This window comes from Pantherophis guttatus, chromosome 3, assembly GCF_059756535.1.
Source record: "Pantherophis guttatus breed Tessera chromosome 3, ASM5975653v1, whole genome shotgun sequence".
Lineage (NCBI taxonomy): Eukaryota > Metazoa > Chordata > Lepidosauria > Squamata > Colubridae > Pantherophis > Pantherophis guttatus.
This window is the reverse complement of record NC_142065.1, coordinates 139,820,213-139,847,320: the sequence shown is the minus strand read 5'-3', so window position 1 is coordinate 139,847,320 and position 27,108 is coordinate 139,820,213. Positions and strand designations below refer to the sequence as shown.

At 37.2% G+C, this 27,108-nt stretch overlaps 1 protein-coding gene across 2 annotated transcripts in view; it reads right to left on the bottom strand.

The window, feature by feature from the left end:
* Positions 1 to 27,108, bottom strand: part of LOC117662488 (cadherin-6) — a 195,009-nt gene that overhangs the window by 76,053 nt on the left and 91,848 nt on the right. For both annotated transcript variants that reach the window (XM_034411936.3, XM_060691132.2), the window contains exon 2: positions 4,388 to 4,752. In XM_034411936.3, coding sequence (XP_034267827.2) covers positions 4,388 to 4,615 — 228 coding nt within the window. In that variant the 5' untranslated portion in view covers positions 4,616 to 4,752. The remainder of the gene's footprint in view (positions 1 to 4,387; positions 4,753 to 27,108) is intronic.

Sequence of the window (27,108 nt, the reverse complement as noted above, 5' to 3'; positions counted from 1 at the left end):
GTCTTCATATTCCATGTATTTCCCATTCATACCTCATGGCTAACTGTTCAATTACCAAGACATGAATTGCTCAGGCATCCAAAAACACATAAAAGGCCAACTGTGAAGGGCCGTTGGCCATGGCATTAATAACACTTACACAACTTGTATCTGTTTCTAGCTTTACAGTTATGCCATTTCCTTGCTTTGCTTCCCAAACTCAGTCTTGGGTTTTATTATCTATATTTTAATTAACAAGGTTTCCTTGTAATTTTATGAGCATAATTAAGCCTTTTGAATGGCAATCATTTTGGAAACAAAATGATGAAGTGTTTTAAGATCTTTGTTCCAAAGAGACACATTAGATTAAAAAATGATCATTTTTTTTAAATTACTAAGGTTCTGATGGACATATTAGCATTGCAGGAGCACTTTCTGATTCTTTTTGGGGCACAAAGGAGGCTCTTGTTATATATCTAAACCATATTGCCCAATCCATTAAAAAAACTGTACATTTTGGTAAATGAAGCAATGCTTCTCTCTTGAGTTTCTGTCACAAATTTGCTGAAGCAGTTAGCTCTTATTATATAATGAGCTCTCAAACAAGCAGGAAAATTATGATTTATCAAATTAACTAGCCCCAAATTGGAGAAGCCAATGATATGGGATTTTTTTCCCTTTGCCTTCTGTATTTTGCAATATTGTGATGCAAAGCATGATCCCAACAATGCAAAGCCTTCTAACTATGTGTCAGGGAAATATTCTGAATGTTGCTTCCAAGGACATTTTCATTCATTCTAGCTGAAGGGACACATAAATCCAGAAACCCGTGCTTGAGATCTTTGTTATTTTTCACATAATAAATGAAAAATATGGAGACAACAAGCTCATACAGTTGTCTTTCCATAGAAACATTTCTGATGATTCACCATAAAAAACTTAATAAACCCATTTAACAAGAGTAATAATAGTCAGTGTCTGTGTTAATTATTTCAGAACAAAATAATTCATACAACATATGATCAAACCCCTTCATGGATTACTGCCTTGTCGTGGTAAAGGGTCTTGCGTAGCTCAATGAAGCTATGAGCTATGCCGTGCAGGGCCACCCAAGATGGACACGTCATAGCAGAGAGTTCTGACAAAACGTGATCCACTGGAGAAGGAAAGGGCAACCCACTCCAGTATCTTTGCCATGAAAACCCCATGGACAGTACCAAAAGGCAAAAAGATATGACGCCGGAAGATGAGCCCCTCAGGTCGGAAGGTGTCCAATATGCTACTGGAGAAGAGCAGAGGGCTAGTACTAGTAGTGCCAGAAAGAATGAAGCAACTGGGCCAAAGCTGAAAGGACGCTCAGCTGTGGATGTATCTGGTGGTGAAAGGAAAGACCGATGCTGTAAAGATTTTTTCTCCATAGGAACCTGGAATGTAAGATCCACGAATCAAGACAAGCTGGATGTGGTCAAACAAAAGATGACAAGACTGAACATCAACATCTTAGGAATCAGCGAACTAAAATGGACAGGAATGGGTGAATTTAATTCAGATGACCATCTTGTATACTACTGTGGGCAAGAATCCCTCAGAAGAAATGGAGTAGCCTTCATCATCAATAAAAGAGTAGGAAAAGCAATACTGGGATACAATCCCCAAAATGACAGAATGATCTCAGTTTGAATCTGAACAAGCCATTCAATATCACAGTTATTCAAATCTATGCCCCAAGCACTGATGCTGAAGAGGATGAAATTGACTGGCTCTATGAAGCCCTACAGCATCTTATAGAATTAACACCAAAAATTATGTCCTTATCATCATGGGGGATTGGAATGCTAAAGTAGGAAGCCAAAAGATAATTGGAATAACAGGCAAGTTTGGCCTTGGAGTACAAAATGAAGCAGGGCGCCGGCTCATAGAATTCTGTTAAGATAATACGATGGTCATAACAAACATTCTTTTCCAACAGCCCAAGAGATGACTCTACACATGGATATCACCAGATGGTTAACACAGAAATCAGATTGACTATGTGCTCTGCAGCCAAAGATGGAGAAGCTCTATACAGTCAGTAAAAACAAGACCAGATCATGAGCTTCTCGTTGCAAAATTTAGACTTAAATTGAAGAAAGTAGGGGAAAGCACTAGGCCACTCAGGTATGAACTAAATCATATCTCTGATGAATACACAGTAGAGCTGACAAATAGATTTAAGGAATTAGATCTGATAGACAGAGTGCCTGAAGAACTATGGACGGAGGTTCACAACATTGTACATGAGGTAGCAACTAAAACCATCCCAAAGAAAAAGAAAGGCAAGAAAGCAAAATGTTTGTCTGAGGAAGCTTTGCAAATAGCTGAGGAAAGAAGGGAAGTGAAAGGCAAGGGAGAAAGAGATAGATACACCCAGTTAAATGCAGATTTCCAGAGAATAGCTACTGTAGAAGAGATAAGAATGCATTCTTAAATGAACAATGCAAAGAAATAGAAGAAAACAATAGAATAGGGAGGACCAGAGATCTCTTCAAGAAAATTGGAGATATGAAGGAAATGTTTCATGCAAAGATGGGCATGATAAAGGACCAAAATGGCAGGGACCTAACAGAGGCAGAAGAGATTAAGAAGAGATGGCAAAATTACACAGAAGAACTATACAAGAACGAGCTTAACATCCCTGATAACCATGATGGGGTGGTCACTGACCTCGAGCCAGACATCCTAGAATGTGAAGTCAAATGGGCCTTAGGAAATCTGAGCAACAACAAAGCTAGTGGAGGAGATAGTATTCCAGTTGAGCTATTCAAAATCTTAAAGATGATGCAGTAAAAGTGCACTTTTAAAAGTGCAGTAAAAGTGCCAGCAAATTTGGAAAACTCAACAGTGGCCACAGGTTTGGAAAAGGTCAGTTTACATTCCAATTCCAAAGAAAAGCAATGCCAAAGAATGTTCAAACTATCGCACCATTGCACTCATTTCACATGCTAGTAAGGTTATACTTAAAATCCTACAAGCTAGGCTCCAGCAGTATGTGGATTGAGAACTACCAGAAGTACAGGCAGGATTTTGAAGAGGCATAGGAACTAGAGATCAAATTGCCAACATACGCTCGATCATGGAGAAAGCTAGGGAGTTCCAGAAAAACATCTACTTCTGCTTCATTGACTATGCTAAAGCCTTTGATTGTGAGGATCACAACAAATTGTGGCAAGTTCTTAAAGAGATGGGAGTACCAGACCATCTTATTTGTCTGTTGAGAAACCTATATGTGGGTCAAGAAGCAACAGTGAGAACTGGACATGGAACCACTGATTGGTTCAAAATTGGGAAAGGAGTCCGGCAAGGCTGTATATTGTCACCCTGCCTATTTAACTTATATACAGAGCACATCATGAGAAAGGTGGGTCTAGATGAATCAAAAGTTGGAATTAAGATTGCAGGGAGAAATATCAACAACCTCAGATATGCAGATGATACCACTCTAATGGCAGAAAGCGAAGAAGAACTAAAGAGCACGGCCCCGTTGCGAACCGGTAGTAAAGGTAAGTAGAACCCACCCCTGCAGTGGCTTGTAGTATGTTCATGACATTACTTAGCCATCACTGAAGTGATATGAAGTCATAGGTGTGTAGAATCAATTGTAATAATCCAAAAATGAAAAAAAAAACCCCAATCATCACATCATCATAAGACAAACCATCTCTTTTTGTATTTGCATGCTGGTATTAGATACAAGCATGTAAGCCATATGGTTTGCATTGTGACTTTTGACATACAGTATATTGTCAGTTAAGCCCCTTTGCTCTCCTGCAAATGTCGGTAAATGAAATTTGTTATTTTACCTTTCTTTTAGCTCAGTGATATTTCAATGAGTCTAGAAGATATTATACATCAGTAAAGGGGAAAAAAATTAATCTTCCAACAACTTTTTTCCAGATTTACAAGCAGCTAATTTAACAATCAATGGTGACAACCTCACATGTATTTCTGACTCACTTGTATATAAAAGCAGGAATATTTACATGTATCTTCATGAAGGAAGAAGTTCTACTAAAATACATTTTAATAGGTCTTTAAAACTTAAATAGTATTAAGTTAACATCCCCCTGCTGAAATTAAAAGGGCAAGTTTTAAGTTCCTATGCTGGAACTCAACAATGTATAATTTCTGAAACGTTTTTTTAGCAATCAAATTGCAGATTTTATTCTAAACATGTATGGTTGTTTATGTAAATATCACAATTTCTTTCATCTTTTTCAAGTTGTTAGCTAAGCTCTTAAATACTCCCCATAGTACTTTCACAAGAAGTACCTCTACTCCTAGAGACATTGATTAAAGACAGCTGGTGTGGTGGCACAATACCCATGCCATACTTTGTTTTAACCATTAGGAAAGAATTAAAGTATCCTACCTTGCCAACGTACTGATAATCAGAGCCTGTGTATTCCTCCAGAAGGAAGAACTGATTCCACATCCAGCTTCTTTTGGAACGACTAAGCTCCTTTCTGCTGTTTCTAGATAAATCCAAAACTTTTGGGTTTTCTGGAAAACCAGTAGTTTTTTGGGATAATGGTATAGAATAACTTTGGTGAAGAGGACCAAACCAAAACAGGAGCCAGAAGCAATGATAAGTTCTCATGATGGCAGTACAAAATGATGCTGAAGTGATGATTTTCCCTCAACCTCAAATGGAAGCTAGTTCTCTGTGCTGAAGCCAATCACATTCCTTCTTTGTTCCTTAATGGTTTTTTTTTTCCTTTAAGTCTCGGAGGAATTCTGAAAGAGAAAGAAATGACAATTTATCAAGCATTTAGAAAAGGCTATTTAGCACTCAGTGCAATAGCGGAGATGACAAAAAGGTAGATGCCATTGCTACAAAGAGAATATTATATGGTTCTTAGTTGCAGATTGCCATTTACATAAAGCGAATGCAACATCTCTGTTGAGTAGGAGGAATAATTGTGTAATTTATTATGTTTGCTGTTCTACTTACTTGAAATATATTATTTTTGGCAATTTGATTATGTCTTTTACATGGTTCATGATAACGCTATTTATTTTAACAACAAAAAAAGTTGGTTTTCAGTTGGTGCTAATTGAGAACCATATGGCATAAGTGAAGACTTCCTCCAGATGCATAAACCATGCACTGTATCATTTGTACATTTCTTGATTAGCCATAGATAATGAGGTGGAGCATGGTCTAATCAGTGTACCCTAGGGAGCTATGTGCCTGTTTGTATTAATGAATAGTACTGAAAAAATAATTTAGAACCCTGGGTATTTTGGTGGTTCATTTTTAGCATTTGTCCTGTAGGGTTTTTTAAAAAAATATATTGATTCATCTCCCATCCTTTTAATGATGGACCAATCCATTTCTAGGAAAGGAATTCCATTTTTTTGTGTTATATATTTGAAGAATTTCATTTTTCTCATATCTTGGTAAATTATGTTTTGTTTTATCTGTCACATTCAATTCATACCAGCAGAAGCTAATAATAGGACATAGAATGTGAGGATCAAACTATCTCTTATCTTGAAGGACACCGAATAAATGTACTGTAAAAGAAGAGTGTAATAATACTACTTTCATTTAGAAAAGACCTACATATGCAATATTGCTATGTTTGAGGAGGAAATGGCATGGAAGATAAATGAATCCAACCTTTCATATGATTTGTTGGAAGAAGTGAAACTAGTAAACATAAGGACTTGAAAATGGGACATATTAGTAAATTGTACTAGACAGAAGAAGACCGGAATAACAGCAGTCTTTATCAACTTCCCTCAGACAATTTAACATCAGGTTACCACAGTAAATCTCAGCTTTCCAGACACTTAAAACTTTATTCAGCAATGACTCTCAATATTATTCAACTTGATTCAAGTTATTATGGACTGACTACAAAAACAAAGTAAGAGAAAGGACAGTGTATGAAATTTTTAAAAAGAAAGAAAAGAAAATGGAAAAGGAATAAAAACACCTAGGTCATATATTCGTGGATTTCAAGGAATGGAAGTCATATTTCATTGTCACAGACAAGAAGGAAGACTCAGACACAACAGATGGTTTGCCATTTGCAGAGCAAATAAGGCAAGCCTGTATATAAGGTCTGTGCTTCAGTTTTAAGACTAAGACATTTCCTTCTGCCTTTCTAAGTTAACAGATGCTTGGTCCCTTTCTTTATGGTTGTGGGAAGTAGTTCAACTCTGTTGACATAATGCCTCTCTATTGCTGCCTTGCCAGATTCATCTCTAGCTCACCTCCTTTTCTATTTTCTCCTTCTCCTCTCTGAACTTGCTGTTATTAAGTGCTTCTCACTCTGCCTGCTTTAGGACATAAGTGGCTCCTCTTCCATTTCCATTTCTTCTTGGTAATACCTTCCTCCTTTTATGTCTGTCCACCTAACTGTCCACCTAAGGGGGAGGGATTTCCATTTCTTCTTTGGTTCAAACTGGTAAGAATCTCCCCAGTTTCACGCCTCCCCTTTCAAGACAACAGATAGCAGGAAGGAACGAAATTATTTTCAATTCTTCTACTTTGTCAGGAACACCCCACATTCAGAATTCTTCCTTTCATAATCTTTGGGTGGAATAATATCTATCTCTCCTTAATCATACAACTATATTCCCCCTCGAATAATGTCTATTGCCCCTCCATATCAGAATTGGTAGCAGATTATACGTCTGATTGCATGGTTAGTGGCAGCTTGGTCTTATGCAAGTATTGCAAATTGAACTGTCAAAGCGATATGGTGTGTAAATGTTATCTTTCACCTCCCAAAAATGTTCAGTAACAAGAAATCTGTAGGAGAGGATCAGGCGGAGCCTCAGGAAGGGGTCAAATTTGTCATAAATCACAAGTCCTTGCATGCCCACAAGAGTTCTAAGCCCAGCCCAATTGAATGCTTTTTTATTCCCACTCATTTCCCTTGATTGTTAATAGGTCAGATTTTTGTAGACAGTTTAAACTTGCAATAAATCTTTATACTCATTTGAATTGCTCGAATCTCCTGATTTCCCTGCGCTTGACTAAGCCCTTTCAATGAATCATATACTGTATTTTTTGGAGTATAAGACACACTTTCCCCACTAAAAGAGGCTGAAAATGTAGGTGCGTCTTAAACTCAGAATGTAGCTTTTTCAAAGCTTTTTTTCAGCCCTAACAAGGCACTAGCGAGTGAAGTGATCTTCCTTGCCTGCTCCCTCCGACTCTCAACTGTAAAGCCTTTTTTCAGCCCTAATGAGGTGCTAGCGAGTGAAGCGATCTCCGTGCTTTGCCTGCTTTTCTCATTGCTTCTCTCTCCAAAGATCAGTTGTGCTTTAGAAGCTGTTTTTTATCCCCAAGCAGGGGATAAAAAGTGTGTGTGCTCTCTCAAAACCAGCAAACTAATCTGTTGAAGCTGACCAGACTAAGGACGCTAGCCAGATGAATACCTGGTAGGCAGATTATTTTTTTCCTATTTTCCTCTCCAAAAACTAAGCTGCGTCTTATACTCCAGTGGGTCTTATACTCTGAAAAATACGGTATTTTAGCTTGGCCCTGCCAGGCTAAGATCCAAAAACATGTTCTACTTCAGTTTCTTTTTCTTCTCTCCACCAGTGGAAATGGTGATCTGCAGAAAGTACCTTATAAAGCTATATTATTAACAAATAGAAAAGAGTAAAAAAAAGTTATTCAAAAGTGCTATTGTACTGTTGTACAATATCATGAAAAATTATGCCAAAGAAAAACATGTTGCTTCATTTTCTTATCAGTTGTAACACTGCCTTTTCCAAAAAGGATACTTTACATATTTCCAAAAAACAAATCCTTAAATGTCCAAAATAATATCACGTTTCCATTTTTCAGAAAAAGTCTTCTGACAACCACCCATGCCTCATACAATAATCATTTCTTCAAAGACAGAGTAAAAAAGTTTTGAGGAATAAGTCAGCATCATATGCAAACCTTTAACATTTAAGGATTTCACCGTGAATGCACTGAAAGAATACTAAAACGCTATTGCAAAAAGATATTAATGGTTCCAAAGTCAATAAATTCACATTGTTTTTATTTGTCCGACCTGATGGCTATCCTTTCAAATACATTATTTGGTTAGAAGAATTCTATTTTCCTGCAACAATAAGTCAGATAGCAACCAGCCAAGCTATGAAATTGAGACAGGAGGAGATAAATGCTACCTATTTCTCTTCTGCAGCTTTTGAGGTCCATCAGACAGCATTACAGCTGATGCCTCTGAAGAATTCTGGAAGTTTTATTATCTGAAATTTTAATTTTTATCAGTACAAAATAAAGGACTGGCAATAGTGTCCCGTCCCCCCCCCCCCATTACTAAAATGTTTCTGGGCACTGAATCCATTTCAAATCTCATTTGGGTATCTATGGATAAATGTGTCACAGAGAATGGTTGGAAGCTATTGCTTATGGTTAAAGTCCTAGTGCAAAAATAATTCACTTTCAAATATAGATGAATGGTTATGAAAAGTTTGATAGATAATGAAGATGAAAGCAAATCCCTTATATTTTAGACATTGGTATGGCTGCACATGCATTCTATGGATTTAAAAAAATAATAAATGCAATGTATGTGTGTGCATGTGAATACACACAACAATAAAACAAATCTTTTGCAGATTTTATTGTAATTTCCTTGATTGTTGTGAGCCGCCCTGAGTAGGGTGGCATACAAGTTTAATAAATTATTATTATTTCATACTGTTCTGATTTCAGAGGTGAGGACGATTTTGATCCTGTTGGCCTTTCATAAGGCCTTGAAGATCTGGGCCCCCAAATATGGGATGCGTTTCCTGGCTGTAGTGGCATCTATGTTTGCATTTTTTCTCAGCTGCCATAGATATTTAATTTTGTACTCCACTGTAACTGTTTTTAATTGTTTTATGATTGCTGCCCAGAGTCACTTGTTAGTCCTTGACTTACAACGGTTCATTTAGTAATCATTTAAAGTTACAACAGCACTGATTATGATTATTTTTCACACTTATGATTGTTGTGGCATCCCCATGGTCTCATGATAATAATTCAGACTCTTGGCAACTGACTCATATTTATGATGGTTGCAGTGTCCTGGGGTCCTGCAATCATCTTGTGTGACCTTCTGATAAGCAAAATCGATGGGGAAACCAGATTCACTAATAGTCATGTTGCTAATTTAACAATGGCAGAGATTCACTGAGCAACTGTTGTAAGAAGGACTGTAAAATGGAGCTAAACTCACTTAACAAATGTCTCACTTAGCAACAGAAATGTTGGGCTCAGTTATGGTCGTAAGTCAAGGATTACCTGTAAATAAATATTAATGGAATAGCAATAAACCAGAGGTAAAACTGAGATTAAAAAAAAACTGCTAATGATCATATAACTCTGAACCAGTTAATGGAACAATATTCAAAAGAACCTGATCTTCTTTTCTTTTCTTTTCTTTTCTTTTCTTTTTTTTTCTTTTCTTTTCTTTTCTTTTCTTTTCTTTTCTTTTCTTTTCTTTTCTTTTCTTTTCTTTTCTTTTCTTTTCTTTTCTTCTCTTCTCTTCTCTTCTCTTCTTTTCTTTTCTTTCTTCTTTCTCTCTCTCTCTTTCCCTTCCTTCCTTCCCTCCCTCCATCCAGGGGTGAAATCCAATTTTTTTCCCTACTGGTTCTGTGGGTGTGGCTTGGCGGGCTTGGCAGGGGAAGGATACTGCAAAATCTCCATTCCTTCCCCTTCTGGGGGAAGGATATTGCAAAATCTCCATTCCCACCCCTCTCTGGAGCCAGCCAGAGGTGGCATTTGCCGGTTCTCTGAACTACTCAAAATTTTGTTACCAGTTCTCCAGAACCTATTGGAACCTGCTGGATTTCACCCCTGCCTCTGTCCCTCCCTCCCTCAGAACAAATGAACAATTTTAAAATAAATATGGTATATGTGTGTCTGTGCACACGTGCGTGCGTGCATGTGTGTGGATTATTTTTCCAAATGTCAAACAAATAAGGCCCCAAATTTATCAAATATCCTTTGAACAAGTAACTCACTATATCCCAGGAAAGTGCTATTTATCAATCAACTCACAGCAGTCAATGTGCATATGTGACTGGGAAAACAAATAGGCTTCTATTAAATTGGTAGAATTAAATGGCATAAAGGAAATGGAGGAGGGCAGTGCTGATGCCCACAATACTACTACTAACAGCCTTCTGATTTATTCTCCTATTTTCAAAATGAACCTCCACTTTCTTAAGAGAGGGTTTGTGATAGATTCTTTTCACACTTGCGTGGTAGAGTTATTTAAACCCAAACAAGGTAACTTTATAGGACGTAGGGAACTCCTCCTCTCTCTTTTATTTTTGTTTGAAGCTTTGACTGTAGGCTGGATGAATGCACTTTCCCCATCTGGGCCTGGGAAAGAGGAATTCCACAGGTGAGTTAATTAGAGCAGCCACGGGTTGAAGTCCTGGCGGGCTGCCAGCAAACAGCAGGCTTGTCATCTCGCTTGCTCTGAGTAGAGAAGGAAAGTGACTGATGAAGAGTTTTGTTTTCGCTCCAGGTGCCTGGATTCCTCTTCCTGGGAAGGAAAGCTTCTGTAGGAATGTATGGAGCTGAGCATCTGAACCCACTGATTATTCTGTCATTAGTCCAAGCTGGATGGCATGGGGAGGAGGTAGTGGAGCTCACCCTGTCTGAGGCATCTCCATCTTTTTCTTTTCTTTTCATTACCCCCATAGATGAAACCAGCGGTGAGCCATTATTCTTTCAGTCAAGCTGGAAAGAGCCAAGGAAGATGGAGAGGCTGCCCATTTAAAGGAACAGCCCTCCAAATGTCAATTGGCAGGGAGCAATGGCTCCTCTGAGGGGACTTTTCTGCACTTCAGATTGGTCGTTTTTCACCGCTTTGATATCGTGGAAGAGGTTTTTAGAGCAGTCCTGGATGAAATATGGCTTTTGAGGAAGATACCACAGCTGTTAAATGTGATGGTTTAATGTCTCCCTGGCTAGAATATGCTACGGATATCCATAGCAGGGAGTTAATCATGAAAGATCTTATTTTCGCACGAAATCTTTATCTGACAGAAATCCAGGGTCTTCACATATCCAAGCCACTTTACAAATCAGGATTTACATGAGCACCGCATATTAAATAAAACATGGTATCTTTTCCTTTATTCAGTATCATATGGCTATATAATTCAACTCATGGAAATAATAAAAAGAAATGAATCTGCAATTCTGGGCCACTTGACCAGATTGGATCCCTAGCAAAAGAGAAAGTGGAGGGATTTGTATACACGATGAACAAAATATTCTGCATGGAAAGTGAGGCAAAAAGCAATAGGACACCAAATGTTTGGAGGATATCTGATAGATTTAGCTTGTTCTCATGCCTGCAGAGTGATGTATTTCCAAAATTCTCTTTTTTGAAGAAGCAATTAATGAAATTAGTTATCTTCTTCTTGGCTGTTCGCTCTTTTTCTATTGTCTGTCAATAATTAATTACATTTGTAGAGCACTCGACTCCCAATGATTCTGGGTAGTTCACAAGTAAAACTGTTGTACAAATACAATAAAAACACGAATAAAGAATAAAAGATAGCAAAAGTGACAGAAACCAGACTGGAATGGACCAAAGTAACAGACACCCCCAACCAATAGGGGGCTTCAATGAACCTCACCAAAGGCTGGCCAAAGAGCCATGACTTTAGAGCTCTTCAAAGTACCAGAAGGTTGGGGGCCATCCAGATCTCAGAGGGCAACCTCATCCCAAAGGCATTAGGCATTAGGCAGGCATTATAACTGAGAAGATGCATTTCTGGGACACCCAATAGATACCATTTTTAAATGAAGGCAATCTGGACCATGAGTGACAACAACTGTCCCAAGGGCCTACTGTGTTCTAGTGATACATAACTCATTTGGTAATGTAAATCTATCTATCTATCTATCTATCTATCTATCTATCTATCTATCTATCTATCTATCTATTTCTAAGCCATAAAGTTGTCAATTTATTCAATTATTTTTATTTGCATAAAATGATACCTTAAAATTATAATAAATTATACGCACACAGAGAGACATATAAATGTATTCTTATCTAGCTTTTTATTTGCTATCTTCACAACATAAATTCTTTTCTGACATAATGACAGGAGTTTAGCTATAAGCACAAATTTAGTCAAACTGTTAGGAGGGAAAAACGGACTTCACATTTTTTCCTCCAACTTGACATCAATTAAACTGTTTTCTAAATCTAATATCTATAAATAATTTCTCTCAAAAACCTTTAAATCCAGGGAGCAAAAGAAACCACATTCGTTCTGCCCTTTAGGAGGTTTTGTTTTTATTATTTGTACTTTGGAATTATAGATAATACTTCTGAAATGTTTCAGTGGAAAGTGACAGCATTCTTTAGTGGAATAAAACTAAATAATTGCCTTCATGGATAATACGGTGATATACATACCTTAAAGAAAAAGAACGGCAAGATACCAAACTTTGTGCAGAGTTAGATTAATGAATTTGGACTCCTACCATCAGTATTACCGAAAGCAATGACAAACATTATGAGCTTCTTAGATAGGGCCGAGAATTAAGATAAGTATATGCAAGAAAACTTAACCTAGATACAGTAATTCAGCTCAAAACCTCCTATCTTAGTTTTGGGAATTGAAGCTTATCTTTACATCTCTAATGTGCCCAGCTATATTCCATTATACCAATCAACCCAATAATTAATGATATCGGTATTCATTAATTCAGAAGTGCTTACTAAGCTTACTACTTATTTAAGCCCAGCTTTTTACTAAAAATAAAACAGTTTGAAGAACTCAAAAGAGTATTTAGGTAGTATGTGACATCTCAAATATTTTACAAAGGGAGTGTACATCTTTTTTCAGATTCCCCATTGTCCATATTAACATATATTCTCACTTTCCTCAAGCAAAAGATAAGGCACAGAGCAGAAGTTGGAAAAGAAAGAGACCATATTGTGTAGTAAAGGTAAAGGTTTCCCTCGCACATATGTGCTAGTCGTTCCCAACTCTAGGGGGCGGTGCTCATCTCTTTTTCAAAGCCAAAGAGCTAGCGCTGTCAGAAGACATCTCTGTGGTCATGTGGCTGGCATGACTAAATGCCAAAGGCGCATGGAAAGCTGTTACCTTCCCACCAAAGGTGGTCCCTATTTTTCTACCTGCATTTTTTACGTGCTTTCGAACTGCTAGGTTGTCAGAAGCTGGGACCAGTAATGGGAGCTCACCCCATTACACAGCACTAGGGATTCGAATCAACAAGCTCAGCATCTTAGCCACTGAGCCACCCCATCCCTATATTGTGTAGTACTGTATAGTAAGCATGGGTCTCTACTGCAAGCTGTAGTATATACTTACCAGTAAGAAGAAATATCAGAAAACTCCAACTCTGGTGAAGAGCCTTGTTCCACTTCAGACTCCAAATTAAGTGAGATTATATATACTTCTATAACTGGATCAACTAAATCTGAAAACCCTCTGAAAATCAAGATACCAAGTTTACATCAAATTTAATAGGGCATCACACTCTGTGGCTACTGTACCCAAGTACTAATTCAGATCTTGGAGTAATTAAAGAAGTCAGTGATACTTTCTATTTCAGAGCAAACACAATAATCAACTGGACAAGAAGTATTCAAAAGCCCCAGTTAATCTCCCAAGAAGCTTTCATACAGTCTTGGAAACCCTCTTTCTTGTTAATAGGATTATGCTCAAGCCCTCATTTGCTTTGATCAAGTTGTATGAAAATCTTCAAATATGTGATTGCTCAACTCAGCACTCAGGTGTTCAGTAGGGTAGATTTATTGTTTCAATCAACAGGAGAAAAGAAACATGCATGTTGAATTTTAGAAAGATAAATCAAGTTTTTATCTAACCCTTTGAACTGTCTACCATCTGAGGTTTTCTTGGTAACTAGCTTCCCTTGCACCTCGTTGCCTCAGTTAAAATGGGCACACCCGAAAGAAGAACTTCTAAAAAGATTTAAATACCTATGAAGTTCTTGCTACAGAGAGATAGATTTTTCACAAATTCATGTGTCAGCAGATATATGCAAACTGGAAATTATCTCCATGGAGATTTATAATAGTGCCATGTGAGTTTGGGGATTTATTTCACTATTTCAAGTCTTTTTTAATTCCTTAGAAGAAAGTCTTGTTGTCAAATTAATACAGATCAATAAATTACAGTCACCCTGTCTAATTTTTTAAAATTTATTTGTGTATATTTATTTGATGGGGCTCATATTATACTCCAATTCAAAGGACTTTGAGTGGAGAGGACACTGCAAAGCATTAGGGGCTGATGATGCAACAGTGGCAGTTTCTACTTGTCCCGGCACCCAAAATCAAAAACAAGACCTAACATCTGAATATCTAGAGAATTGTGTCGGTAGAACAGGGGTGTTAAACTCGCAGCCCACGGGCTGGATGCGTCATGCATTGGCCACGCCCTAGTTTAGCGAAGGGGAAAAAAGTCACAATACGTCACGTGAAGACAACGTGATGACATGAGTTTGACACCCCTGCTGTAGAACATTGTGACACTAGCCACCTCATCTCCATTGCTCTGAATTTGTGGGACAAAGATATAGGGAACTCATTTACTCCCAATTTCAAAAAATACATTTTTGCATCAGTTTTATTTATTTTTTATTTATTTGTGCATTTGCTTTAGAAATAAAAATAGCTTAAGTTAAGAGTATATGGATGTGTGTGTGTACGGTGTATAACAGAGGTGGGTTTCAGCAGGTTCTGACCAGTTCTGGAGAACCGGTAGCGGAAATTTTGAGTAGTTTGGAGAAGTAAAAATTCTGACTGGCCCCACCCCCATCTATTCTCTGCCTCCCAAGTCCTGGCTGATCCTGGCTGATTAGGAGGGAATGGGGATTTTGCAATATCCTTCCCCTGTAGTGGGGAGGGAATGGAGATTTTACAGGTTCCTTCCCATGCCACACCCACTAAGCCACGCCCACAAAGCCATGCCACACCCACAAACTTATACCCACAAGTAAAAAAAAATTTGAAACCCACTACTGGCAGTTGCTTTCCTGAACAGAAAGTGGAAGGGCACATTAACTGGGGACAATATGATAGCCTGCAGTGGCTTATAAGCAGGTATGTCAGTCCAGACAAGATTTTCTTAAACCAGCTTAGTGCCAAACTGGCATCAGCACAGGAAAGGGGCAACTTAAGGTCACAAGGCAGATATGCCCATAATTTAAATATATAAATGCACAACTTCATAATTGTCACATGTACGAATCTTTATTTATAAGATCTATTCCTTACCTCCCTCCAAAGGTTCAAACTTATTAAATGGGCCCAAATGGATATCACAGAGATGCTAAAAAATTAATGGGGCCATTGTACATTGGGGTCAAGTACAAGCAAAAATGGAAGTCCAGTCGTAAAAGGAAAAAGCCATTCCTGCATGTACACCAACACACTCAGATAGAGAAGGAAGAAACATCTATCACTATCACTATAGCAGTTCCTAATTTGTCCCTGTTTGGTTGCGTCACTCAGCTTGCCAACACTGAATAACGTTTGGGGTGAGTTATTGTGCAGGGTACACTCAATAAATATTGTAGTTGAACTGATTGAATTGCCTGGGAGCACTTAATATAGTTAAAACAGAAAATGAAGAACATAGTATGAACTTGAAGGATATAAGCCTGATACAGAAAAAGAATGAACAAGAAACCTCCAATTCTGTTTACTTAAATATGAAGATACAGCGCTTTAAAGGATAGCTTGAATAATGCTTATGTTTCCATTCCTGATGATATATAGCACTGCAGAGCCATTCATAATGAACTTGATTTAAAATAGCAAATAAGCAGCTCTGAGGCAGCTTTCAAATTATGTTTCTTACAAGCATTACCCTGAAAGCTTTCTTTCATTTTCTGCGTTATAAATTAGATTCTAAACTACTTTTCCTCGTCATCCTCTTCTCCATGGATCAGCCCTTTCTAAATTATAGCCACATATACCGAAAATGCTATTTCCAGAAAAGAAGAAAAAGAAATGAAAAAAAGGCCAATTGGATGTTCAATCATATTGAATATTTGGATCAGGAAATACCGGTAACTTCATATTATATACTGCGAACTCCGGAACTTAAGATTTTAAAATTTTAAAAGAATTAAAATTTTATTTTACTAAGCTTTTGTCACCGATCTGCTGACATTGTCAGCAATGTAATGGTAGTTTAATACTCTGACGATGTCAGCAGATGGCTGACGAAAGCTTAGTAAAATAAAATTTTAATTCTTTTAAAATTTTAAAATCTTAAGTTCTGGAGTTCGCAGTATGCCTGCTTCTTTTTTTACTAATATACCTGGAACTCGTAATTTTAGAATAATTTGTAATATATATATATATATATATATATATGTATGCGATATTTTTGCAATCAGGGTTTTTTCCTATGTTGAAAGATGTTAAAATGGCCATGGTGGGATGAAATCTCTATTCATCGCTTTCAGGCCTGTCAGACATTTTATGTTGTTTCTTCTGAGACTTATGGGAGACTGGGATAGCACTATTTCGGCCTTCTTGGACCTCTTCAGCCAGACACACCCATATTTTATGACTCCTCCCTGTAGAGGTCAAATATTTATTTCTATATATATATATATACACACGCATATATGTGTGTGTGTACACACACACACACACACATACACACACACACACACACACACACACACACACACACACACACACACACACATCTCCCTATGCCAGTGTCAACTTACTAGACCTTTTGAGGTTGAAATTGCCTGGCAAAGAAAGATATCTGTTTGGAAAAGGTATTGGATTATCAAATGGAATATATGTATTTATGCATGTATTTATTGCACAAATTTATATGGCTGCCCATCTCATACACACACACAAAATGATTCTGGACGGCTTATAAAAAGCTATAAAACAACATATACAATGATGATTCAGGTAACCATCAAAAGACTCCATACCATCTGTGTACTCTCATAATGAATCACTCCCTCCTGATCCATCAACACCATGAAAACTGGAAGAAGCAATTTCCATAAATGAACTCTGGATAACCATTCAATTGTACTATGTTTCTCATCTACATACTTGAGTGTTCTTTTTTTTTTTTAAGAAAAGTTGTTCTTGTATGGTCATAAATACACCAACTGGCTACTTCTAGAACTTGCTGGATATATATATATATATATATATATATATATATATATATATATATATTTTCAAAACTAGAGCAGGTCACTTCTTGCCTCCAGCATTGGAATTATCTGAGGGGAAGATTTTAGTGCACATTCTTTATGGTTCAGAGCTTTGAGGAAAATAGAGGATTTGGAAGCTTTTTAAAACAAATGTTAAAACAAGGGTAAGCATCTGATGCCCTCTAGATGTTTTATAGTTGAATACCCACCGGTTTCTGGTGGCATGATCTCTGCAAGCAAAGACTGTGGCAGCTAGAAGCAAAATATCTAGAAAGTCCTGGTTTTAAAGATTAATTCTGGCACTTTCTTGTAGGACATGAATCCATTTCTATTTGGGATTTACCATTGCTTTTTATTATAGTAAATAAAGCAATTTTCTCTCATTTGAAAACTGAAATATCAAACTTAGATGTCATTGGATCAATATTTTTTGTTTTATTTTAAATCTAGGTATAAGGGTCATTTGTTTTTCTGAAAGAACGGTTCAATTTTTATTTTTACCAGATTGTTCATTTTTGTTTTTTTGTTTGTTTTTGTTTGCAAATTCTTTAAGTAGATCTGAAGGTCAGCATCAAAGATTGATTATACTCGCATCAAGTTCATAAGTATTTGAAAATTATTTAATAAATGCGATTTAGCGAATGCAACTAGGTAAATATGAGGTTAACCTTCCATTATAATTTCAGTTATCATGAGTTAAAACCAGCATTTGTGAAATTACATTTACAGACTCATACTGTTGTCTTCTTTGGTAAATAAATAGGAAAAATGTTACAGAAAATTTTGGACTACATAGATAACTAATATGAGAATTCTTGAATCAATTTTCCAATTCAAGAATAAGCTCCTCCATTTCCATGCTCTTGCGCCATGTGAATGATGAAAGGCTGAAGAATTGTAACTCAAAATATCAGGAGAGCACCAGGATAGCTTCTTTGGATCTTAGACACTTCACATATCCAATAATACTAATGACTGAACAATTGTAAATTCTTAAGAAACCTGTGGAGTGGGGGACTACACTGCATACCTTAAATCCCTTTTAATTAGGCAGTTATAGCAGAGAAACTAATTGGTTTAGGATTTTCAGACTGTGAGGAAAGGCACTAGCTACAGGTACTCTATTTATTGTACATTTTACAATAATTGGTAATTCATGTTTTTCAGTCTTGCACTAAAAGCACTTGCAAAATGTTATTCTATAAAAAATATGAATGTATGAACAGAACAGAATAGAATAACAAGAGTTGGAAGGGAACTTGGAGGTTATCTAGTCAACCCCTGCCCAAGGAGGAGACCCTAAACCATTTCTGACTAATGGCAATCCAGTCTCTTCTTGAAAGCTTCCAATGATGAAGCTCCCACAACTTCTGAAGGCAAGCTGTTCCATTGGTTGATTGTTCTCACTGTCAGAAAATTTAACCTTATTTCTAGGTTGAATCTATCCTTGATCAGTTTCCATCCATTATTCCTTGTCTGGCCTTCAAGTGCTTTGGAAAATAGGTTGACCCTCTCCTCTCTATTGGAAATAGAGCTGTTCCCTCAAATATTGGAACACTGCGATCATGTCTCCCCTGGTCCTTCTCTTCACTCAACTAGCCATGCCCAGTTCCTATAATCATTCTTCATATGTTTTAGCCTCCAATCCCCTAATCATCTTCATTGTCCTCTGCACTCTTTCTAGAGTCTCAACATCTTTTTTATAGTGTGCTGACCAAAACTGGATGCTGTGTTCTAGGTGTGGTCTTACTAAGGCTTTATAGAGTGATATTAGGACCTCATGTGATCTTGATGAATCCCCCTGTTAATGCAATTTAGGATTGCATTGGCTTTTTTTGGCTGCTGCTGCTGCTGCACATTATTGGTTCATATTTAATTGGCTGTCCACTAAGACCCAAGATACTACTTGGGTCACAGTTACTTCTATTAAATCTGGTTTCTCCCAATCTCTATGTGTACTTTTGGTTTTTCTTGCCTAAGTGTAAGGCTTTACTTTTCTCTACATTGAATTTCATTTTGTTAGCTAGGGCCCAGTGTTCAAGTCTGTCAAGATCCATCTGGATCTTGAGCCTATCTTCTAGGGGGTTGGCTATTCCTGCCAGGTTAGTATCATCTGCAAATTTGATAAGTTCCCCAGGGTCTAAAATTTGGCATGACTGACTTCCTGTTTGCTGCTGGCCGCCGCCAGACGTTCCTTTGGGATCGTCAGCTTCCACTGCCTGTCAGAGCCGCCTTCACAATGGAACGGCGGCTCGAAAAAACTCCGTTTCCATGAGGAAATGGAGATAGAGCCGGCAGGGGTGGGTAGAACTCTCTGCAGAGTCCCAAAAGTTTTTCTTTTTCTTTTGGGACGGAGCGGATGAGATGCCCCATATCCCCAGCCGTTGCTTCGGGCTTTGGGAGACCTCTGCTAATGCAGAGCCAGGCGTCAAGAGCAAGCCTGTGAATCTAACAGATTACTCAAAGAAAATGTGAGCTGGATCTGTAATACTGAACCGCAAGTATTTTACTTATCTTTTAAAAAAATTACTTAAGAGAAAAGACGAAAGGAAAGGGGGGGAAAAAAGCCTTTTAAAATGGCGCTTGCAGCAGCTGGAGAAGAGGCAGAAAGGAAAAGTCCTTCCGTTTTCTATTATTACAATGTAGCGGAATAAATACCACTGGTTACATTTGTAGACAAAACTTCGCTCCTGTGTTTTTCTTTTCTTTTTTTTCCTGAAGACTTGATATTGTTGTTGATTGGAAAGAAGTTTTTTCTCTTGTTTTTTTTTTTCTTTTCTTTTTAACAAAGCCTGCCTGGGTGGAAACATGGCACTGAGATTTACAAAGTCAGATAAACAAGTAGGGGGGGGGATTCCCCCACCAACAATTTAAAGGAACAAGTTTTAACTCTTCAGTCTCAGAAACCTGATTTTAATATAATAGAATTTCTCTTAGAGGAGATTGAAAGAAGGGATGAGATTGTGAATCAGCATCTTGAAAAATTTAAGCAGGAAATTAAAGAATTGGTAAAATCTAAGTTTGATTTTTTGGAGCGAAAAATTTTAAAAGTGGTTAATGGATTTTCAGAATTTATGATACAGTTGGATACAAATACTAATTTACTAGAGTCTAAAATGGATGAAATTCAAGATAAATTGGACAATAGAATTCAAAAAATTAAAAATGATTTGATAAACACTCAGGATAATAGCTCAGAAGAAAAACCTAAAATGGATGCTGACCAAAAGTCTGGTAATGTAGAAAATCTGCAACAGAGGATTGAACAAGAGGTTCTAATGGTACAATATAATTTTACAGAATATGCGATAAGACTGCGAGGTTTGCAGGAAAATAATAGAGATGATTTAAGGAAAATATCTTCTGAATTTCTAGCTGGGATTCTAAAGGTTCAACCTGATGAAGTGTTTAGTAGGATTGATAGAGTTTTCAGAATAAATTCCTGGATTGCTAAGCAAAGGCAACTGCCTAGAGATGTGGTGATTTATTTTACGGACAAGGAAATTAGGAATAATATTGTGCAAAATTCCTTCAATTCTAATTTGCAATTGTATGGAAGAAAGATATGGATCTACAAGGAACTCCCACCTAAGATATTAATAGAAAGGAAGAAATTTGGTTTTCTGGTGTCTGAGTTAAAAAAGAGAAATATCCCATATAGGTGGAACGCCCCAGTTGGTATTATACTGAGACATCAAGGAGAAAGATATCAGTTAAATACTATTGAAAGAGCGGAAGAATTTTATCAAAATAGGTTGAACATGAATTTAACATCTTCAGGTATAATACAGGATAAGCAGAAGGAGCTGGAAATAAAGGGAAAATATCGAATTACAGAGACTGTACCAGATAAATTGCCTTTGGATTTATCGGATACCCCAGCTGGATTATCTACAAATTTGAGAGAAGTGCCATCTGATTTTAATGTGATGACTTATCAAGGCAAGGACAAGCATGGAAACCAATTAGAGGATATACAAGGGATAAAAAAGAAACATGAGACACAAAAACAAAATCAACAAGACCAATCTACAAAGCAGAATGAAAACCGACCAGTTGACACACAATCTGTAGAAAGGAAACCAGGATGGAAGTCAAACCCACAAAAAGAAAACAAAAAAAGAAATAGGTTGTACAAAAATAGAAATTTTTAACCCAAGCAACAGTGAAGCCAGTGACTTTAAAATATGAATGATTATGTGAAAACATAGAGGAGGCGACATATTGGTCAATATTATCCTGAGGATAGTGGCAGATCTCTGCATTGCCGTAATTTTGGGACGTGGAAAGAGCCTCAAACTGATGGATTTGAATTATCTACTTTGAAATTTCTTTTTGTGTTGATAAATATATTATAATTATCTTGAATCATAAGGCAAGAGAATCATGCTGGGGCATGCAGAAGATCCGGTTGTTACCCACCACGATGATGGAAATCAATAATCCTGATGAAACCCACAATTATTATTATATGGAATATAATCATAATGTCACTCGGGTGGTTGTTTTTACTTTTATACATATAAGAAGATATTTACTACTGATGGGGGCAGATATGATTGAAGATCTTGAATAAACTGTTGCATCAGCAAGCTATGTTACCCTATTATGGATGTTGGTTTTAACAATCCAGTGGAAAGACCTCAAAGAAGATATTATATGGACTATAAAATTAAAGTTATTGTCTTTTCTTTTTTTTTTTATTTAGATATAATGGAACATATATATATATATTTTTAAGTAGTGTGGGCAGTGAATTAAAGATATTAAGAATTGTTGTGTATGGTAAATTTGCAGGACAGTGGGTGAATAAGCTAGCTACAGACTGATTAGTTTAAGAAAAGGGATTTTTAAGTGATACATTTAGGGGAGTGGAGGAAATGGATAGAGTGGAATAAATGTTAAATTAGATTTTATGGGGAGGCCGCTTTGAAATGTTATAGTAATATATATAGAAGATTAAATATTAAAGTAGGACTTATCGTATAGTTTTAAAGTGGAAGGTGGTTTTGAATTGTTGTAATAATATATAGATATAAAACATTATTATGTTAAATTAGAAGTTATTTTATAATAGTTGAGACTTCCTGTTTGCTGCTGGCTGCCGCCAGACGTTCCTTTGGGATCGTCAGCTTCCACTGCCTGTCAGAGCCGCCTTCACAACGGAACGGCGGCTCGAAAAAACTCCGTTCCCATGAGGAAACGGAGATAGAGCCGGCAGGGGTGGGTAGAACTCTCTGCAGAGTCCCAAAAGTTTTTCTTTTACTTTTGGGATGGAGCGGATGAGATGCCCCATATCCCCAGCCGCTGCTCCGGGCTTTGGGAGACCTCTGCTAATGCAGAGCCAGGCGTCAAAAGCAAGCCTGCGAATTTGACAGATTACTCAAAGAAAATGTGAGCTGGACCTGTAATACTGAAGCGCAAGTATTTTACTTATCTTTTAAAAATTACTTAAGAGAATAGAGGAAGAGAAAGAGGAAAAAAGTTTCTTTTTAAAATGGCGTCTGCCGCGGCTGGAGAAGAGTTTGAGAGGGAAAGTTCTTCCGTTTTTTATTATTACAATGTAGCGGAATAAATACCACTGGCTACATTTGTAGACAAAACTCCGCTCCTGTTTTTGTTTTTCTCTTTTTCCCCTGGAGGCATTGTTGCTGGCTGGAAGTCTTTTGTCTTGTTTTTTTTTTTTTTTTCTTCTAACAAAGCCTGCTTAGGCGGAAACATGGCACTGAGGCTTGTGAAGTCAGACAAACAAATAGGTGGGGGGGATTCCCCCACTAAGAATTTAAAGGAACAAGTTTTAACTCTTCAGTCCCAGAAACCTGATTTTAATATAATAGAATTTCTCTTAGAGGAGATTGAAAGAAGGGATGAGATTGTGAATCAGCAACTTGAAAAATTTAAGCAGGAAACTAAGGAATTGGTGAAATCCAAGTTTGACTTTTTGCAGCAAAAAATTTTAAAAGTGTCAGAATTCATGATTCGGTTGGATACAAATACTAATTTACTAGAGTCAAAAATGGATGAAATTCAAGATAAATTGGACAATAGAATTCAAAAAATTGAAAATGATTTGTTAAATATTCAGGATTATAGTTCAGAAGAAAAATTTAAAATGGATGCTGACCAAAAGTCTGGTAATGTAGAAAATCTGCAACAGAGGATTGAAAAAGAGGTTCTAAAGATACAATATAATTTCACAGAATATGCAATAAGACTTAGAGGTTTGCAGGAAAATAACAGAGATGACTTAAGGAAAATATCTTCTGAATTTCTAGCTGGGATTTTAAAGATTCAACCTGAGGAAGTGTTTTGTAGGATTGACAGAGCTTATCGAATAAACTCCTGGACTGCCAAGCAAAGGCAATTGCCTAGAGATGTGGTAATCTATTTTTCAGATAAAGAAATTAGGAATAAAATTGTGCAAAATTCCTTCAATTCTAATTTGCAATTGTATGGAAGAAAGATTTGGATTTACAAGGAACTCCCACCTAAGATATTAATGGAAAGGAAGAAATTTGGCTTTCTGGTGTCTGAGTTAAAAAGGAGAAATATTCAATTCCGGTGGGACGTCCCAGTTGGTATTATATTGAGATATCAAGGAGAAAGATACCAGTTAAATACTGTTGAAAGAGCGGAAGAATTTTATCAAAATAGGTTGAAAATGAATTTAACGTCTTCAGATATAATACAGGATAAGCAGAAGGAGCTGGAACTAAAGACAGAGACTGTACCAGATAAATTGCCTTTGGATTTATCGGATACCCCAGCTGGATTATCTACAAATTTGAGAGAAGTGCCATCTGATTTTAATGTGATGACTTATCAAGGCAAGGACAAGCATGGAAACCAATTAGAGGATATACAAGGGATAAAAAAGAAATGCGAGACACAAAAAATTAGGATGGAAGTCAAACCCACAAAAAGAAAACAAAAAAAGAAATAGGTTGTACAAAAATAGAAATTTCTAACCCAAGCAACAGTGAAGCCAGTGATTTTAAAATATGAATGATTATGTGAAAACATAGAGGAGGCGACATATTGGTCAATATCATCCTGAGGATAGTGGCAGATCTCTGCATTGCCGTAATTTTGGGACATGGAAAGAGCCTCAAATTGATGGTTTTGAATTATCTACTTTGAAACTTCTTTTTGTGTTGATAAATATATTATAATTATCTTGAATTATAAGGCAAGAGAATCACATTGGGACATGCAGAAGATCGGGTTGTTACCCAATACGATGATGGAAATTAATAATCCTGATGAAACCCACAATTATTATTATATGGAATATAATTATAATGTCACTCGGGTGGTTGTTTTTACTTTTATATATATAAGAAGATGTTTACTACTGATGGGGGCAGATATGATTGGAGATCTTGAATAAACTGTTGCATCAACAAGCTATGTTACCCTATTATGGATGTTGGTTTTAACAATCCAGTGGAAAGACTTCAAGAAGATATTATATGGACTATAAATTTAAAGTTATTGTCTTTTCTTTTTTTATTTAGATATAATGGAATATATATATATATATATTTTTAAGTAGTGTGGGCAGTGAATTAAAGATATCAAGAATTGTTGTGTATGGTAAATCTGTAAGACAGTGGGTGAATAAGCTAGCTACAGACTGATTAGTTTAAGAAAAGGGATTTTTAAGTGATACATTTAGGGGAGTGGAGGAAATGGATAGAGTGGAATAAATGTTAAATTAGATTTTATGGGGAGCCCGCTTTGAAATGTTATTAAAGTAGGACTTATCGTATAGTTTTAAAGTGGAAGGTGGTTTTGAATTGTTGCAATAATGTATAGATATAAAACACTATTATGCTAAATTAGAAGTTATTTTATAATAGTTATAGTATAATGTGTTTGTTTTTTTTTGTTTTTTTTCTCTTCTTCTTTTCTGAAATGTATGGATAAAGGGGGATTTATAATACTTTTAGTAAGTAAAGGTCAGTATTTTGAGGAGGGAGTAAGTAATCTGTTATGAATTAGGGTTTTTTTTTGTTACGAAGAAGTCACAGGGGGGGAAGGGTGGGGAGGGGGGGTTAGGGAGGGGGGGAGGGGGGGAAAAAGGGGGAAAAATTTGTATTTGAAAACCTTTTCAATAAAAAAAAAAAAGAAGTTATTTTATAATAGTTATAGTATAATGTTTTTTTTTTCTTCTTCTTTTCTGAAAAGTATGGATAAAGGGGGATGTTATAATATTTATAATATTTTTAGTAAGTAAAGGTCAGTATTTTGAGGAGGGAGTAAGTAATCTGTTATGAATTAGGGTTTTTTTTGTTACGAAGAAGTCACAGGGGGGGATGGGTGGGGAGCGGGGGTTAGGGAGGAGGAGGGGGAGGAAAAAAAAAAGCGGAAAAATTTGTATTTGAAAACTTTTTCAATAAAAATAAAATTTGGCATGACTCACTTAACAACTGGCTTGCTTAATAACAGAAATTCTATTCCCAATTGTGATCGTAAATCGAAGACTACATGTAGCCCAAACAATACTCCATCTTTCTTTAGGAGGCTAACTATTAACAAGTATCAGATTCATATAAAGGTAGCAAAGCACTAGATCATTCTGGAATGATCTCCTGTCCTACAGGTCAGCGGTCCCCAACCTTTCTGACTTTGTGGACCGGAAATAGGAAAGAAGGGATGGTTCTGTGCAAGCAGCGGGTATGCACGCTCATGCACACAGCTCCATTTGTGTGAGCAGCGAGCACACACATCTGGCATTCACACAAATGGAACTTTGCACACAAGTGGGTGCCCCTGCTGCTCGCACAAGTAGAGCTGTGTGCACGAGCGTACTCATCCACTGCTTACACAGCCTGGTTCCGAAAGGGCCATGTCCTGCTACCAGGCTACGGTCCAGGGATTGGGGAACTCTGCTACAGGTACAGATTCCCTCTCCAGGAAGGACATTAATGCAGTGGTGAAATCCAAATTATTTTACTATTGGTTCTGTGGGAGTGGCTGGTGGGTGTGGTGTGGCTTGGTAGGCATGGCTTGGTGGGCATGACAGGGGAAGGATATTGCAAAATCTCCATTCCCACCCCACTCCAGGGGAAGGATATTGCAAAATCTCCATTCCCACCCCACTCTGGGGCCAGCCAGAGGTGGTATTTGCCAGTTCTCTGAACTGCTCAAAGTTTCCTCTACTGGTTCTCCAGAACCTGTCAGAACCTGGTGAATTTCACCCCTGCATTAATGGATTTTTATTCCCCCCTCCCAGGGGTGAAATGCTCCCGGTTCAGACCGGATTGCCCGATCCAGTAGCAATGGCGGCGGGTGGTTCAGAGAACCGGTAGCAAAAATCCCTGCCCCCCCCAATGCCCATCTGAGCCACGCGATCATTAGAGGCTCTTTTTTTTTACTTTTAAAAGCATTTTTTCTAGAATCTCTTCGGCCGAAAAAATGCTTTTAAAAGTAAAAAAAAAAGTCTCTGATGATCGCACAGCTCAGCTGGGATTGTCAGAGGCTTTTAAAAGCATTTTTTCCTGCAACCTCTTAAGGTTGTAGAAAAATATGCTTTTAAAAATTTTTTAAAAATTGGCCACGCCTACCCAGTCACATTACCCCACCACCACCAAGCCACGCCCACAGAACCGGTAGTAACAAATTTTACATTGCCCCCTCCCTATATTTGTGTGCTTGGTTTCCTAGTTGTTAAGCTATTTCTTCTTTGCTTTAATATTTCACCACCATACTTAGGAAGTTTAAACAGCTGTGACTTTTAGGAGCTGCAGTCCAAGTTCTCTGGAAAGCACCAGCTCGGGAAGGACTACTTTATGTAATTGTTCCAAAGATTTGCAAAGAAAATCTGGGATTTTCTCTCAAGTAAAAAAAGTTGAAGCCTGTTCCTCCCCTTCTCCCTTCTCTAGTTTTAGATATCA